Source organism: Gadus macrocephalus, chromosome 4 (assembly GCF_031168955.1).
Source record: "Gadus macrocephalus chromosome 4, ASM3116895v1".
Classification (NCBI taxonomy): Eukaryota; Metazoa; Chordata; class Actinopteri; order Gadiformes; family Gadidae; genus Gadus; species Gadus macrocephalus.
In genome coordinates, this window is record NC_082385.1 from 7,591,760 (window position 1) to 7,604,914 (window position 13,155).

The window sequence follows — 13,155 nt, forward strand, 5'->3', positions numbered from 1 at the left end:
CGGATGAGTTTTGTGTTCCTGTTAACCACTGGGTGTACAGGTGTGCTAGGTGTGTGTGTGTGTGTGTGTGTGTGTGTGTGTGTGTGTGTGTGTGTGTGTGTGTGTGTGTGTGTGTGTGTGTGTGTGTGTGTGTGTGTGTGTGTGTGTGTGTGTGTGTGTGTGTGTGTGTGTGTGTGTGGACCATGAGTGCTAGCAAAGGTAAAGGGATGAATAATAAAGATATTGCCATTTATTAGGTATTTTACTAAAGTGAATAAAAGAACATGTACAAGTAAATTTTTTATTTAACATTAAATCTTTTCTAATAGTTTTAATCTTTAGACTTTTTTTAATACATTTCCATTAGTTTATTCTCATAAAAAAAAATCCAGCCTGTATTTGTCAATAGCTGGAGGAGCTATGAAATGACCAATCAAGGAGTGAGAGGCTGCAAAGTGCTCCCCACATCAGTGAACCTACACCTTTATCTGGCCACTTAAGGGGTCGGGGGTACATTTCCTTTAAAGGCTTAACCATGACGATCCACCTATTGTCTGATCCACCATATTGCCTTAATCACCCTGGCAGTCAACTCCCCTGCCCCCCAACCTCGAGATCACCAGTTGCTCCTCAATACACTCTTCATCAGGAAGGTCTGAGGGCTGCCATCTGAAGGCTGCTTCGGACCCCCCGGGGTCTAAAGAATGTCAGTATATTTCAGTATACGTTGAAAATAGTGTGTGTGTGTGTGTGTGTGTGTGTGTGTGTGTGTGTGTGTGTGTGTGTGTGTGTGTGTGTGTGTGTGTGTGTGTGTGTGTGTGTGTGTGTGTGTGTGTGTGTGTGTGTGTGTGTGTGTGTGTGTGTGTGGTAACTATTTAAAAGCACGAGTATTAGGAAAACAAGCCACTCATTGGAGGGACCACATTGTTTATGGTTTTAGATGCATAGTTTAGTATCCATTGGTCTGTCTCTCTCCATCTGTGATTGTGCTTTTGTTGGCCTGTCTGTGTAAAGCAAAGTTTATGCATTGAAAACCAGCCACTATTTTATTTCAGACAAATTACTATAGTGTCTGGTCTGCAGCTTTATGAAGCATGCAGTTTGCCTGTCTTAAGCTAGAAACAGACCAAATAAGAAAAGATGCCCAAAGAGATCCCACTGAATATGTAAATGTTGCTGAAGCGATATCAAGAGGGCTACGGATATATTTAGAGGGATAGCTAGACCGACATCTAAAGGAACATCTACCGAGGTATCTAACGGGTATCTAAAGTAGTATCTAAAGCACAATGCCCCAGGATGACCCCCCCCCCCCCCCCCCCCTCCCCGCTCTGCATCAAAGGGTTGGATATCGGGTAGAGACGTGGACATGCATGAATGGGGAAAAGGTCCTGCTTTTTAGCTCCCAGTCTGCTCTTACCACCCCCCCCCCCCCCCCCGCCACACACACACACACACACACACACACACACACACACACACACACACACACACACACACACACCCCCCCCCCCCCCCCCGACCCCACACACACCCCAATGACCAATCAAGTTCAAGGATCATCCGCTTCTACCTATAAGGTGACATCCATTGAGGAGACTGGGCTTCAGTTGCAAGTTGTTCGGCTGAGAAGACAAGGAGAGAGTGGAAGAGACCCATAGAGCCATTGGTTGAACTGAAACTCTGGAAGGTTCAGTCTTGGAACTTTCTTAAAGCTGAACTGTACCTGGGCATCATAAGCTGCTGGTCGAGTGCACAAACGGATACAGAGAAATGCAACACATCACAGCAACAGGTATGTTTTTTTTACCTTATTGACGTTATAAAGTAACGCATAAGAATATAAATGTGTTGATACTGAATCTTGATACTCGCAATACAAAAGTTGTACATTATGTGTATTTGTAAATGTACATGTATATAAACAAGATTAAATACTGATTTAAATTCAGTAAGCATGTGTGTTTAGTTAACTACCACCCTCCAAAAAACATCCCTAATCTTTTCTCAGAGTTTCAAATGATTACTTCTATCCCAATTGGATTATATTGCAGTGCATAAGAATAATTATACTGCAGTGTGCTAGAAATTACTGTGTTCTCCAAACCTTTTTTATTTTGTATTCATTGTAATTGAATGAGTACATGGCAAACAACCAAGACATTTCTGCAACATTAAAGGGGTGGTTCAGAATGTTGGACATAGGGCCTGATTCCCAAGTTAGCCTTGGTGTTCTTTATCATTGGAGACCGTTTAACACATTTCGTTCAGTCCTTCTAGTTGCAGAGTTTGTGAGTCGTGGTAGGCTGGCGCACGGCAACGGGGCAATACTAGCCTGCTAATAAAACAGTGTACCCACTCCATGTCCAAAATTCCGAACTACCCCTTTAACTCATTATGGGATGTCTCTCTTGTTAATAGACCACCTGGACCCTCACCACAACCACACTACCGGTAAGCCCATGTCTCCCTCTGAGACAGGCGCCCAGAAGCAAGGCAGCATCAAGCTGAGCCTGGTGAACTCTGACCTCTGGAAGGCTTTCCACTCCTCCGGCACTGAGATGGTCATCACCAAGCACGGAAGGTAAAAACCCTCTCCACCACCGTGTTCTGTACCTATATTCACATTCATAAGAGCTTTATTAGCATGGAAAATAACCATGTCCATTGCCAAAGCCTTACATACCATAGATGTGGATATAGTTGGGCTACCCTGTGTCATTTAGACTCTCATTGAGAAGCATTTGTCACATTAATGATGCGTGTGTGTGTTGTGTGTGTCTCAGGAGAATGTTTCCCCACTGCAACATAAGCCTCTCTGGAATGGACCCCTTCACCAACTACGTCATAATGATGGACATGGTTCCTGTAGACCAATTCAAATACAGGGTAAGAGCACACACACACACACACACACTAATGCACGCACAGGGCAAAAGCAAACTGCGCCAAAAAAAACAACCGTGTCTACATGTGCAAGACAATCTGAGAAAAGGCCTGTGGTCCAGAATAATGACCTAATGCTTTAAATAAAAACTTGTGCATCAGACACAAGACAGGCTGAAGAGCACACAGCACGGTTTGTTTGTTTGTTTGCGTTCTCAAAACCAAACCAGTGTATCCCTATTGCACTTCTTTCAACCAAAAAAACAAAACATTGCGAAACATTCAAGCTCACATCCAGGTCACAGACTGCGCTGTAGCCAGCAGACTAATTCACTACAGACTCTCCATATCAAAGGCCTTTCATCACTTCCTGTTTGTCCACACCCAGCAGGAGGCATGCTTAATTAGCGGCACTTACCGTCTCGATTCAGGATGGATGGGGAGAAAACGGCCCTGCATTATCTATTCAGCAGCCCGGGCCCATTTGGCCAAGCTATAGATATGTATTGGCTCACAATAGGGGAAGGTGCGGGAGAAGCACAGCCTCAAACACAGCGATAAAGTGTGCAGACGTTTACATCATCCAATTTGTGATTCCAAACTGAAAATAGCAACTTTGTTTTTATTGTATGCATGCGCTTCATTTTTTTGAGAATTTAAAGAGAATAGCATTTACATTTTAGCCTCCAATAGAGTATTAATTCTAAACATCTGCACTCTTACCCCCGGAGCTCTCTTCAGTTCTGTCCTGTCCAAGGCTGGCTTCTAAAGCCGTAACACAAGAAGAAGAGCCCAAATACCATTTTTTTCAAAGTCAGTCTCCCTTGACCAGACGAGTCCTTCACAGTCCTTTCACACTTCTTCTTCTTCTTCTCGCTTCTCTCCCAGTGGAACAAGGAGGAGTGGGAAGTGGCGGGAAAGGCCGAGCCACAACCCCCGGCCCACCAGTACATCCACCCAGACTCCCCCGCCTGCGGCAGCCACTGGATGAAGCAGTCCATCTCCTTCCTCAAGGCCAAGCTCACCAACAACACCCTGGACCAGCACGGCCATGTGAGGACCCCTCGCGAGACCTTTTAATGGCACATGGCTGACATTAGGAAATGAGCGCTGAAAAAGGCTGTAAATGTCATTTTAAAAAGCAGAAGACAAACTAGGATCGGGTTTAACTTTTCACACATGATTGATTGTGTGAACAAACATGCACTCATTAACACGGGACCTGAACTCTATCGCTCCTTATAACTAATAACACTTCCTTCCCTTTCTCCTCTTTCCCTCTCTTTTCTCTTTGTCTCTTTTCAGATCATCCTGCACTCCATGCACCGATACTTCCCCCGGTTCTACGTGGTCCAGGCGGACAGCGTCTTCGCGGTCCGCTGGAGCCCCTACCACACCGTCACCTTCCCAGAGACCCACTTCACCACCGTCACCGCCTATCAGAACACCAAGGTACTGCAGGCGGCCACCACACACACAAGCACAAGCACCAGAAACACACAAACATTGGTATCTAAACACAGTATGAGGACGTTGTTTACAGACACTTTGTATTTAAACACTGATGTGGCATAATCGTTTACATTTTTCTTAAGAATTATATTGTTGACACATTTAGTTTTGTTTCTAGATTACAAAACTGAAAATCGACCACAACCCGTTTGCTAAAGGATTCCGAGAGGGTGGACCTCATTTTCACGGCAAACGGTAAGAACCCCAAGAATTTTTAGGACAACAGTTCATGTGAAAGGCTGAAGATATGGGAAATAATGCTGGAATTTTTCAACGGACAATCTGAATCTCTGAGACTTTTTTTTTAGGTGTCGACCTATCAAGACCCAAACAACCGCAGAAGAGACCAGACGGATGTACCGAGATGTTGAGTGCAAAAGTCCTTCAGGTAACAATCCACCACTTTCTTCAAAATATTTCCAGAATATATGACTTAGTTATTTCACTCAACAGAAATCTATGTTTGTGTGACCACGCAATCATGTATCTTTCCTCGCATTTCCCCCACAGGCCACCAGGGGTCAATGTCGGCCATAAAGTCAGAGAAGCGCCGCTGTCCCAACGGTCACTATTCCTCGTTGTTGGACCAGGACCCCGCCGCAGAGATCCTCCAAAACGACGCCCTGGACCTCTCAGTGCAGGGCCACGGATGTGAGGAGCAGATGGTGCCAGCCTCCATGGCCTACCCGGCCTACAGGTATGCATTGATTTACTAAACAAACCGTTGAGTGAGTGTACAATTGTAAAACTTTTCAGATTACCGTTTTTTTTTCTTTTTCTAATGTTATGTAACGTTAGGCCGAGTTAAAGGGGTATTGGTGGAAATATTAATTCATGAAAAAATTGCACAATAATCAACACCAAAAAAACGTGTGTTATTAATATTGTGTGTTAAACCTGCACTATGGAAGTTTTCCCATTGGCGGCCTCCGGTGGCTTGAGTTGTAGCTACGGGTACAGCTATATAATTTTCACAGATTTTCTCTTTAGCTCAGAGTTAATTTAGCTCAAGTTTTTAACAGGGTAAAGCACTACAGTAAAAAATACTAACAAACTATTTTTTTCGGCATTCTATCCAGATTGGCAGAGCTTAGACCTCTATCACCGCACTCTGACAGCGACAACCGGCTACGCAGCTACGAAGCCCACGTACCCGACATTGCCGCCGTACCCGTACACCACAACAACCCGTCCCATCGAGAAATGAGCCAGCACCACCACCAGCACCACCCCTCTGCCCACCACCACCTATCGGCACCCCCTTGCTACGAGTCGTGGCCACACACCGCTAGCACTGTAGCCGGCGGCGCGGCTAAAGCTAACCCGGGGCTCCGTGCGGGCTACCCGCTCTACCAGCCGGGGCCGTATCCGGGGGAGCACCCGGAGGTAGAGCCCGGGAGGCAGTTCATGGTGAACTCCTTCGCCCCCTCCTCCTCCTCTGCTGCTGCTGCGGCCTTCCATCCCTCGGCTCAGCACCAAGGTGCCCACCAGCCCGGTTACCACCATCACCATGGCAACACGGTGGAGTGGAGCCAGTATCCGCTCTTTTCCTACTCCAGCTGGTGAACTTTGACCCCCCCCCCCCCCATCCTTTGACCCCGATGGACCTATGCCACTGGTAAATGCAGCCTTAGCTTGCGATTCAGGTGAAACAAAAGTGAAAAACAAAGAATCCAAAGACTCCTGTTGTAACTGTATCAATGCTGAAATAGTTGACATAGGCAAATCATTTGAAGGACGCATTACAGATAATAGTTGCAAAAACGTCTGGGTTTTGGAAAAAGACAGTCAGAAATCCAGAGGAGAGAAACGATAAGCAAATTCCAAAAAAACATGGAACTGTTCAAACGTTGTTTTCTTATACTGTAAGTCATTACTCAAATCTCCTTTTAATATATGTTATAACCGTGAGGCTAGGTTGACTGTACCTGGAACAAGTGTAATTAGAAAGATGTTTTTGTATAAATAATGTACAGGGATATATTGCACAACATATTTTATAATAAAGTGTTTGTTAGAGACGAATGGATACCACAGCATGAGTGCAATTGGTGGCAAAATGTACCTTAATAAGGAGGAATTACAAGCAAACTGTTTAAATATAATGTCATTCTCAGAAATTACATTGGGGCTGGCCAGGGGGCGAGCTGGCTGCCGTCATGCTGGGCCAAGGGTCCAGACATGATCACAGCAACGCACTAAATCAGTGACCGCATTAGGGTTGGACGTGACCGCTGGGCATGTTGGAAGTCCTCAAATCGAGTACCTTCCGGCGGCAGGGGTAGGCTAGTGCTGGCCAACAAGAAGATTTAACTGTAATTACAGCTTGAGTTACAATCCCATGAGTCATATGAAAAGGTGCAGAGATGTGTTTCTAAATTGGGATTTTATTTGATCAATCGGCTCGGCTTCACTGATTACTCACTCTACCGAAGATGGCTCATATTAATAAGGGAACGATGTGACATAAGGCCAGCTCCTGTAGACTGGAGGGGCCAATAGGTCAAAAGGCCCTTCAGGAAAGCGGTAATCTGAGTGGAGCCGATCGGTGTTGCCTTAGAGCTATTCATTTGACCTTTTGGAGGATGGCAATATAATTCTCATTTGTTGAAATGCATCCAATTAATACATGTAAAATAAAATGCTAATAGTCATAAGGTGTTTCCTGTTTGTGTGATATGACTGCAACCAGGAGAAAGTTGTAATGGTGAGGTCTAGGGGTTATTTGACTCAAACTATGAAAGCAAACACATCTGTATTTAGCGCGTACAGATATGCTTTTTAAATGGACCGATAAGTAATTTATCTAGTGTACAAAATTGACGTTAACTTAAAATCCCACATTATTTTTGAATGGTGAATATTGTTTCACTGAATGGTGCTAGCCATAGATGTCTATTATGAAGCAGCCTGTAATTAAATCAGATGATTCTTAATCACCAATAAGCCTTTTGAAATTTGGCAATGAAGCATTTCATTTAAATAAATACAATGAGTTTTTCCAAATATCTATCTGCAGATGAGGGTCAAAACTTCAATCTTATGCCATATTTTACATTGATATATTTGCTACCAATTACTTAGATAGCATCACCAATAACTATGACACGGTCAAATCCCGTCAAAAAAACTTTTTTTTTTTCAATTCTATCAATGCTTGCTCTTGGCACAATACTAAATATACAGTCACCACATGTTGCATTTTCGTGTATTGGCTATATTTTTTATAGTACTTATACTACTTTATGTCGATGGTCAGACGTTATAATTGTGTAACATACAAGATATGACCTTCAAGGGGAAAGAGAATATTTTTTTGGAAAGGGATAGTTGTACTGTTTCCTGATAGATGTTAACCAATAACATGCAATAATGTAACAGTTTGGGCAAATTATATTGCATTTTTAAATAAAACAAAGCATATCTGACTTGATACAATATACTCGCTTCCAGGGCTGAGAAATTGAATAAGGCAAGACATCAAACAATGAAACTTTCACTTTTATTTCCATTGTTGTCCATAATGTTTGGGGCTGTATACCAGCGTGTTTTGTATTAGCGTGTGCTGAGGATGGGGAGTGTACTGTATATTTTCCTTTGGATACAGCTCAGTTAATACAAAAAAAGTACATATATACACACCAAATTATGCATAATTTAGTAGATGTATCTTTCAACCGGAAATTGAAATATAGTTATTGTACACTGGTGAATAAATTAAATATGTGTCTCAATGTACTTGGACAACTGTTCTGAAGCTCTGTTGTTAATAGTTGAAAACGAGACACTGAACACATGGGACCAGAAGCATCGGGGATAATGATATGCTTTTCTGTAACCAAACATAAGTTACCTCGCTATTATTAAAACATGGATTAGAATGTGAATATGTGAGTTGCGACCAAGTCATGGACCAATATATTTGATCAATCTGGTTAAAGTCATGGAATGAATGGCACATATTAGTCTTTTAAGTTTCCTGCACAGGCATGTACTTATTTTCACCCGCATATCCCTGTTAAAGACAACATAAAATTATTGTATTTTCCCTCCTCAGCTCATTTTCCCAGTCACTTTAATCACTTATCCAACAACGTATGTATACAAACTTGCATTATTCTTTTTTTTAGATATTTACATCAAACATGTCTACTCATCACCTTCTTTAAGCTATTGCAAACAAAAAGTGATCATGTCACCGTTTACTGGGATTAATAAAATCTTGGAACTTAAAGCTGCTGTGGGTAAGATTGGAGAGTTCAGTAGAGAGCAAGATTTTGAACCACTGCAAAAACATCTGCTCTTTCCCTAGGTATGACAAGTTTTGCATTCATGCTACTGTTATTGACAGGCAACATTAATACCTCAAAACAATCAAAGACAAAAAGAGATGCCCTGATTGGTCAGCGATGAGCCAGAGGCGGTCTTAAATTGTATAGGCTCATGGCGGGCACAGTCAACCCAAAACAGATATTCTCACAGCGCATTTCACTCTACATTAGCTGATGGATGGCTATGGAATTTCTTCCACTTAAATCTTACCTGCAGCGTCTTTAAGTAGTCCTAGTATAAGTTAACCTTCTGCCGCCCTTTACCATAATATCCTGATCACCACAAAAATAGCTGATTGTAAAGGAAAAATGCACTCTGTATTTTGTTTCAAGTTGAATTTTGTCTTAATGGGTTTGTAAAATGAAACCATGAACCTGCTCGACTGTCCCACACTCTATAGGACAGGTAATACGATCAACATTGTATGCCATTAGTACCTTTTGTTACAGGTACACAAAGCACAAGCACACTTATTTTTCCGATTTCCAATCAGGATGAAATTGATGCTGTAATGCCTGTGGTTAACTGTAGGACATGAACATTAAAACCAAAATGAAAAGCTTTGTAATTACATTTTCTCATCCAGCTCAGACAAAAGTCAACAGAAAATAGATTAAAACAATAAATGGCCTCGTGCACTTTGCTGCAGATTCTTGAAGCACATGAAATAGAAGGCACCATTGTTTCTGTTAGTTGTTTCACCTAAATCCCATTCAACATTGCATACTAATGTATGGCACTTTCCCTCCATTTAATAAATTAACTTTTTTTTGTTTTGTTTTTTTACTTAGAAAAGACTTTATTGACTGCGTCACTAAAATACTTTTATATTATCCTTTTAATCAGTACACCTCAAATATTCTATAGAAAATAAGGGCTTTTTAACATTAACTCTGCATTGTTTATTTCATTTAAAAGCAAGTGATATTCCTTTTTTTTGTATCCACTGTAATGTGTTCAACAACTCTGCCCTGCCGTTCAAGCGCTCCTTTTGTGACAGGCATGTCCACACCTCAAGAACGAGGTTCTCTGTCATCACAAAAGGGGACATCTGCAAGAGGCTGCTCCACGCTGATCATCTTTGAGCTGTTTCTCTGTAAAACGTTGGTTAATGTTGGGACTCCATATTGCTTCTACTGTAACACAGGCCATTACTATTGGGCTTCATGGGTAAGCCATCATTCTACTCTTGCTGATTTGCATGACCACAAGTTCTATAAGCAGGACCAGAGGGGGTGTTGGGCCACTTTGAATAGCCACCATGCACACATGGTCATGTCATGTGTAATTTTTCTGTCTTTGTTAGGGGTTCAGTGAATGAGTACTTGTTTGCAAAGTAGAGTGTCAAAAGTGTTCTCTCTTTCTTGTCGATTGGGCGGAGCCAGACTGAGATGTTGAGGTGTTTGGACTGGGCATCCACTGGTCAGAAGGAGGCGATTCTGTGGTTACGGCTGAGGAAAGGTATAAAGATCAGCATTGAGTTGTCATATAGGGAATACTCACTTAGCGTTAAAAATCATCATCATTACATCTTAAGTACTTTGTTGTTGTAACTGTGTATGTAACAGCATGTAACAGCATGTAACAGCACGTTATATGTATATATTAGGGCTGTCAGTTAAACTTGTTATTAACGGCGTTAATTTTTTTATCGCGCAATTAACGGAAACTCATATTTAAAAAAATAATGTTTTGGCTCAAAACAAAGAAGCTGTAGCCTGACTGATATGTTCAAGGCAGTATGTTTGTATGTTCATCGTTTGATTGCACTATAGGCTTTTTTTTGTATCTTCCTGTTTTTATCAGTATATGCCAATGTTGTTATCAATAAAAAAACATTTGCACAAGGCAAGCCGATGCACTTCTCCATGTTGATAAGAGCATTAAAAAGAGAACAATTAATGGGACAAAGGGATATTTAGCATAGAAAAAAGATTTGCGATGAATCGCGATTAATCGTGAGTTAGCTATGACAATAATGCGATTAATCGCGATTAAATATTTTAATCGCTTGACAGCCCTAATATATATATATACACATATATATATATATATATATATATATATATATATTTAAAAAAAATTATAGATATATATACTGTATATATACCCACTGTTGCAGGTGGTTGCATTACTTATTAATCGTGTAATTAAACTGTAACAAAGACACTTAATGATACAGCTGTTTGAAAATGGACCAATGTTGTTTCCACACTACCTCTTGCTATGTTGTAAGTCATGGTAGATGTTGGAGGTGTCCTGGGATCTTTCCATGTAGGCACTGAGGTCTTTCACATGGCCCAAGGCATTCAGCCGCCCCCGGTGCTTCTTCGCTGAGGACGGCACTTCCAAGACCAATGGATTCTCAGAGAGAACATTCTCACTCCAGCTCAAGCTCAACAAACTCAAACTGCACACACAAAGAGGCATACGTTAATTTAGACTTTTTCCACTCCTGTTAAAATGATTGAAAATATCCATCCTGGTTCAATCTGGGGATGCTGCATCCAATATCTGAAAGATTATTTTAGCATTTTTTACAATCAAGAGAAATCGGGTTAGAATAATGGATTAGGTGCGCTTCAGTCAATCAGAGCAAAATCCACATTCTAAATTTCAGGTCTTTCTTTAAATAAGTCGTTTTTGTATGGCAAGAGAATTAACCTGGCGTACTCTCTATTACAGAATGTATAGTTTGCATAGATGTCAAGTGCTTTAACGTCAATAATATGCAATTTAATTCATAAATAATATGCAGGCAATGGTATTTAAGAGTGTATTGAAATCGAAGAACATATCTAGATGACTTCAGTTATGGTTTATGAGTATGATACACGAGGATGACTTGCTGATAGATGAGAAAATAAGGCCCACAAATGTGTCATAAAAAGATGTCTTTATAGCTGAGTGTTCACGGCTATCAATGAACACTCCGCTTGCCAACCGTCACTGTGCTTTATGCAGCAGAGGTTTGAGCAATATGTACCCACAAATATTGGGGATGGCATATCTGAGAACCCTAACCCTACAAAAGGGAATCTGAAGCCAGTATTTTCCAGAGTCAGGGGGTCTGATATCAACCGGGATGTGTCTTCTGCATCAGCAAAAATTCACCAGGTTTTGTATTTTCTGCGAACCAATCAATCTATTGCTCTTAAGAACTCAATGACTCTACTCTATTCGATTATGAACCATCAAGTGGAGTCATTTGAATAAAAGCGGGTCAAACACAGGGTCTCATGATATGTACATGCTAATGTACGTAATGCACCCAGCGACCTGTGCTTCTGGTATCTTATCTGTTTTAGGAGTAAGTAGATTTGTAGTTCCAATCATTAGAATTTAGCATTCATTTGAGCTCCTCTGGATTAAATAAATTCAGTAGTTATGTACCTTGTAATGTAACCTGACCTTTATTTTTTTCAGAAAAAACAAACAGTTTTCTGTCATGTGCCAACATTGGACCAACCTCTGTTAAAATGTGGAATCTGCAATTATGATGAGACATTAAATTTCCACTAGGTGTAAGCAAAATAATGTTGTAATAATGCCTTAAATATGCAGACATTGTAGAGGTCGTTAAAGATAAGGAAGTATAGGGCAATAACAATAAATCACTGGAGTTAAAGGTCACACTCTGGCTTTGGTCTGCAGTGTATCACAATTGAATATCAGAACAGATATTTGAGTAGAAAAGCCTAGATTTTATTTGAATTCTGAAGTAGTAAAGCTACTGGATGTCTGTGACTTCTATGATTTCATCAAAATGCTTTGGTGACAGTGGATGTTTATGCCAACAAGAGGCTAGCTGAGGCTAATTCAGATGATGATGACAATGAGGTGCCATGCAAGGGCAAAAACAGCAACAGATGAGAATGAGTCAGCACTAGTCTTGTTTAGTTTAGTCTAGTCATGTTTTTTAAGTTTAGTCAAATTGTTAATTTCTCAGCTTGTTTAGATTCTATTATTTAGAAACATATATTCTAATCATCCGTTTCAATTATAGGCCAAACCCCTTTCCTTCATGTCCACTGTGTGTCGAATGGTAAGTTAAACTGCTTACTCTTCTCAATGCATCTTGAGATCCCTAGCCAAGGAAGTGTCTTTGACACAGTGATTGTTGGAAAGGGAAGTAAGGGGGTTTTCAGCTTGACTTGTGCTTCTTCAGCATTTGTAAATTGCATCTTCAGCTTTCCGCTCAAAACCCACCCCCCTGTGAGACAGCACAACCCGAGATTCAATCTGTGCTTCTAATCCCTCTCCGGAACTCCATACGACTGCAGCCAACCACTTCTGGAGGAATGGCTTGTTCTTTGCCCCTAGCCTTTAATATGTTGACTAATTTAGAAATGATTATAATTATTAGAAAACTACCATATGAGAATACCGGATCTCATTCATCCATATGCCAGGGCACCATTCCAGGTCCGCTGGTGTGAAATCAAT

At 41.2% G+C, this 13,155-nt stretch overlaps 2 protein-coding genes across 3 annotated transcripts in view; one reads left to right on the forward strand and one right to left on the reverse strand.

Annotated features, from left to right (window-relative positions):
* The first annotated feature begins 2,347 nt into the window (after positions 1–2,347).
* LOC132455815 (T-box protein VegT-A-like) lies at positions 2,348–7,034 on the forward strand. Its single transcript, XM_060049794.1, has 8 exons — positions 2,348–2,563; positions 2,766–2,868; positions 3,754–3,918; positions 4,171–4,317; positions 4,496–4,572; positions 4,686–4,765; positions 4,888–5,074; positions 5,457–7,034. The coding sequence occupies exons 1-8, from the start codon at positions 2,382–2,384 to the stop codon at positions 5,941–5,943; spliced, it is 1,428 nt and encodes a 475-aa protein (XP_059905777.1). The 5' UTR covers positions 2,348–2,381; the 3' UTR covers positions 5,944–7,034.
* Positions 7,035–7,860: 826 nt separating this feature from the next.
* Positions 7,861–13,155, reverse strand: part of nrg1 (neuregulin 1) — a 16,504-nt gene continuing 11,209 nt past the window's right edge. For both annotated transcript variants that reach the window (XM_060049793.1, XM_060049792.1), the window contains 2 exons: positions 10,928–11,119; positions 7,861–10,160 (listed from right to left, as the gene is read on the reverse strand). In XM_060049793.1, the coding sequence (XP_059905776.1) occupies positions 10,133–10,160; positions 10,928–11,119 (220 nt within the window). In that variant the 3' untranslated portion in view covers positions 7,861–10,132. The remainder of the gene's footprint in view (positions 10,161–10,927; positions 11,120–13,155) is intronic.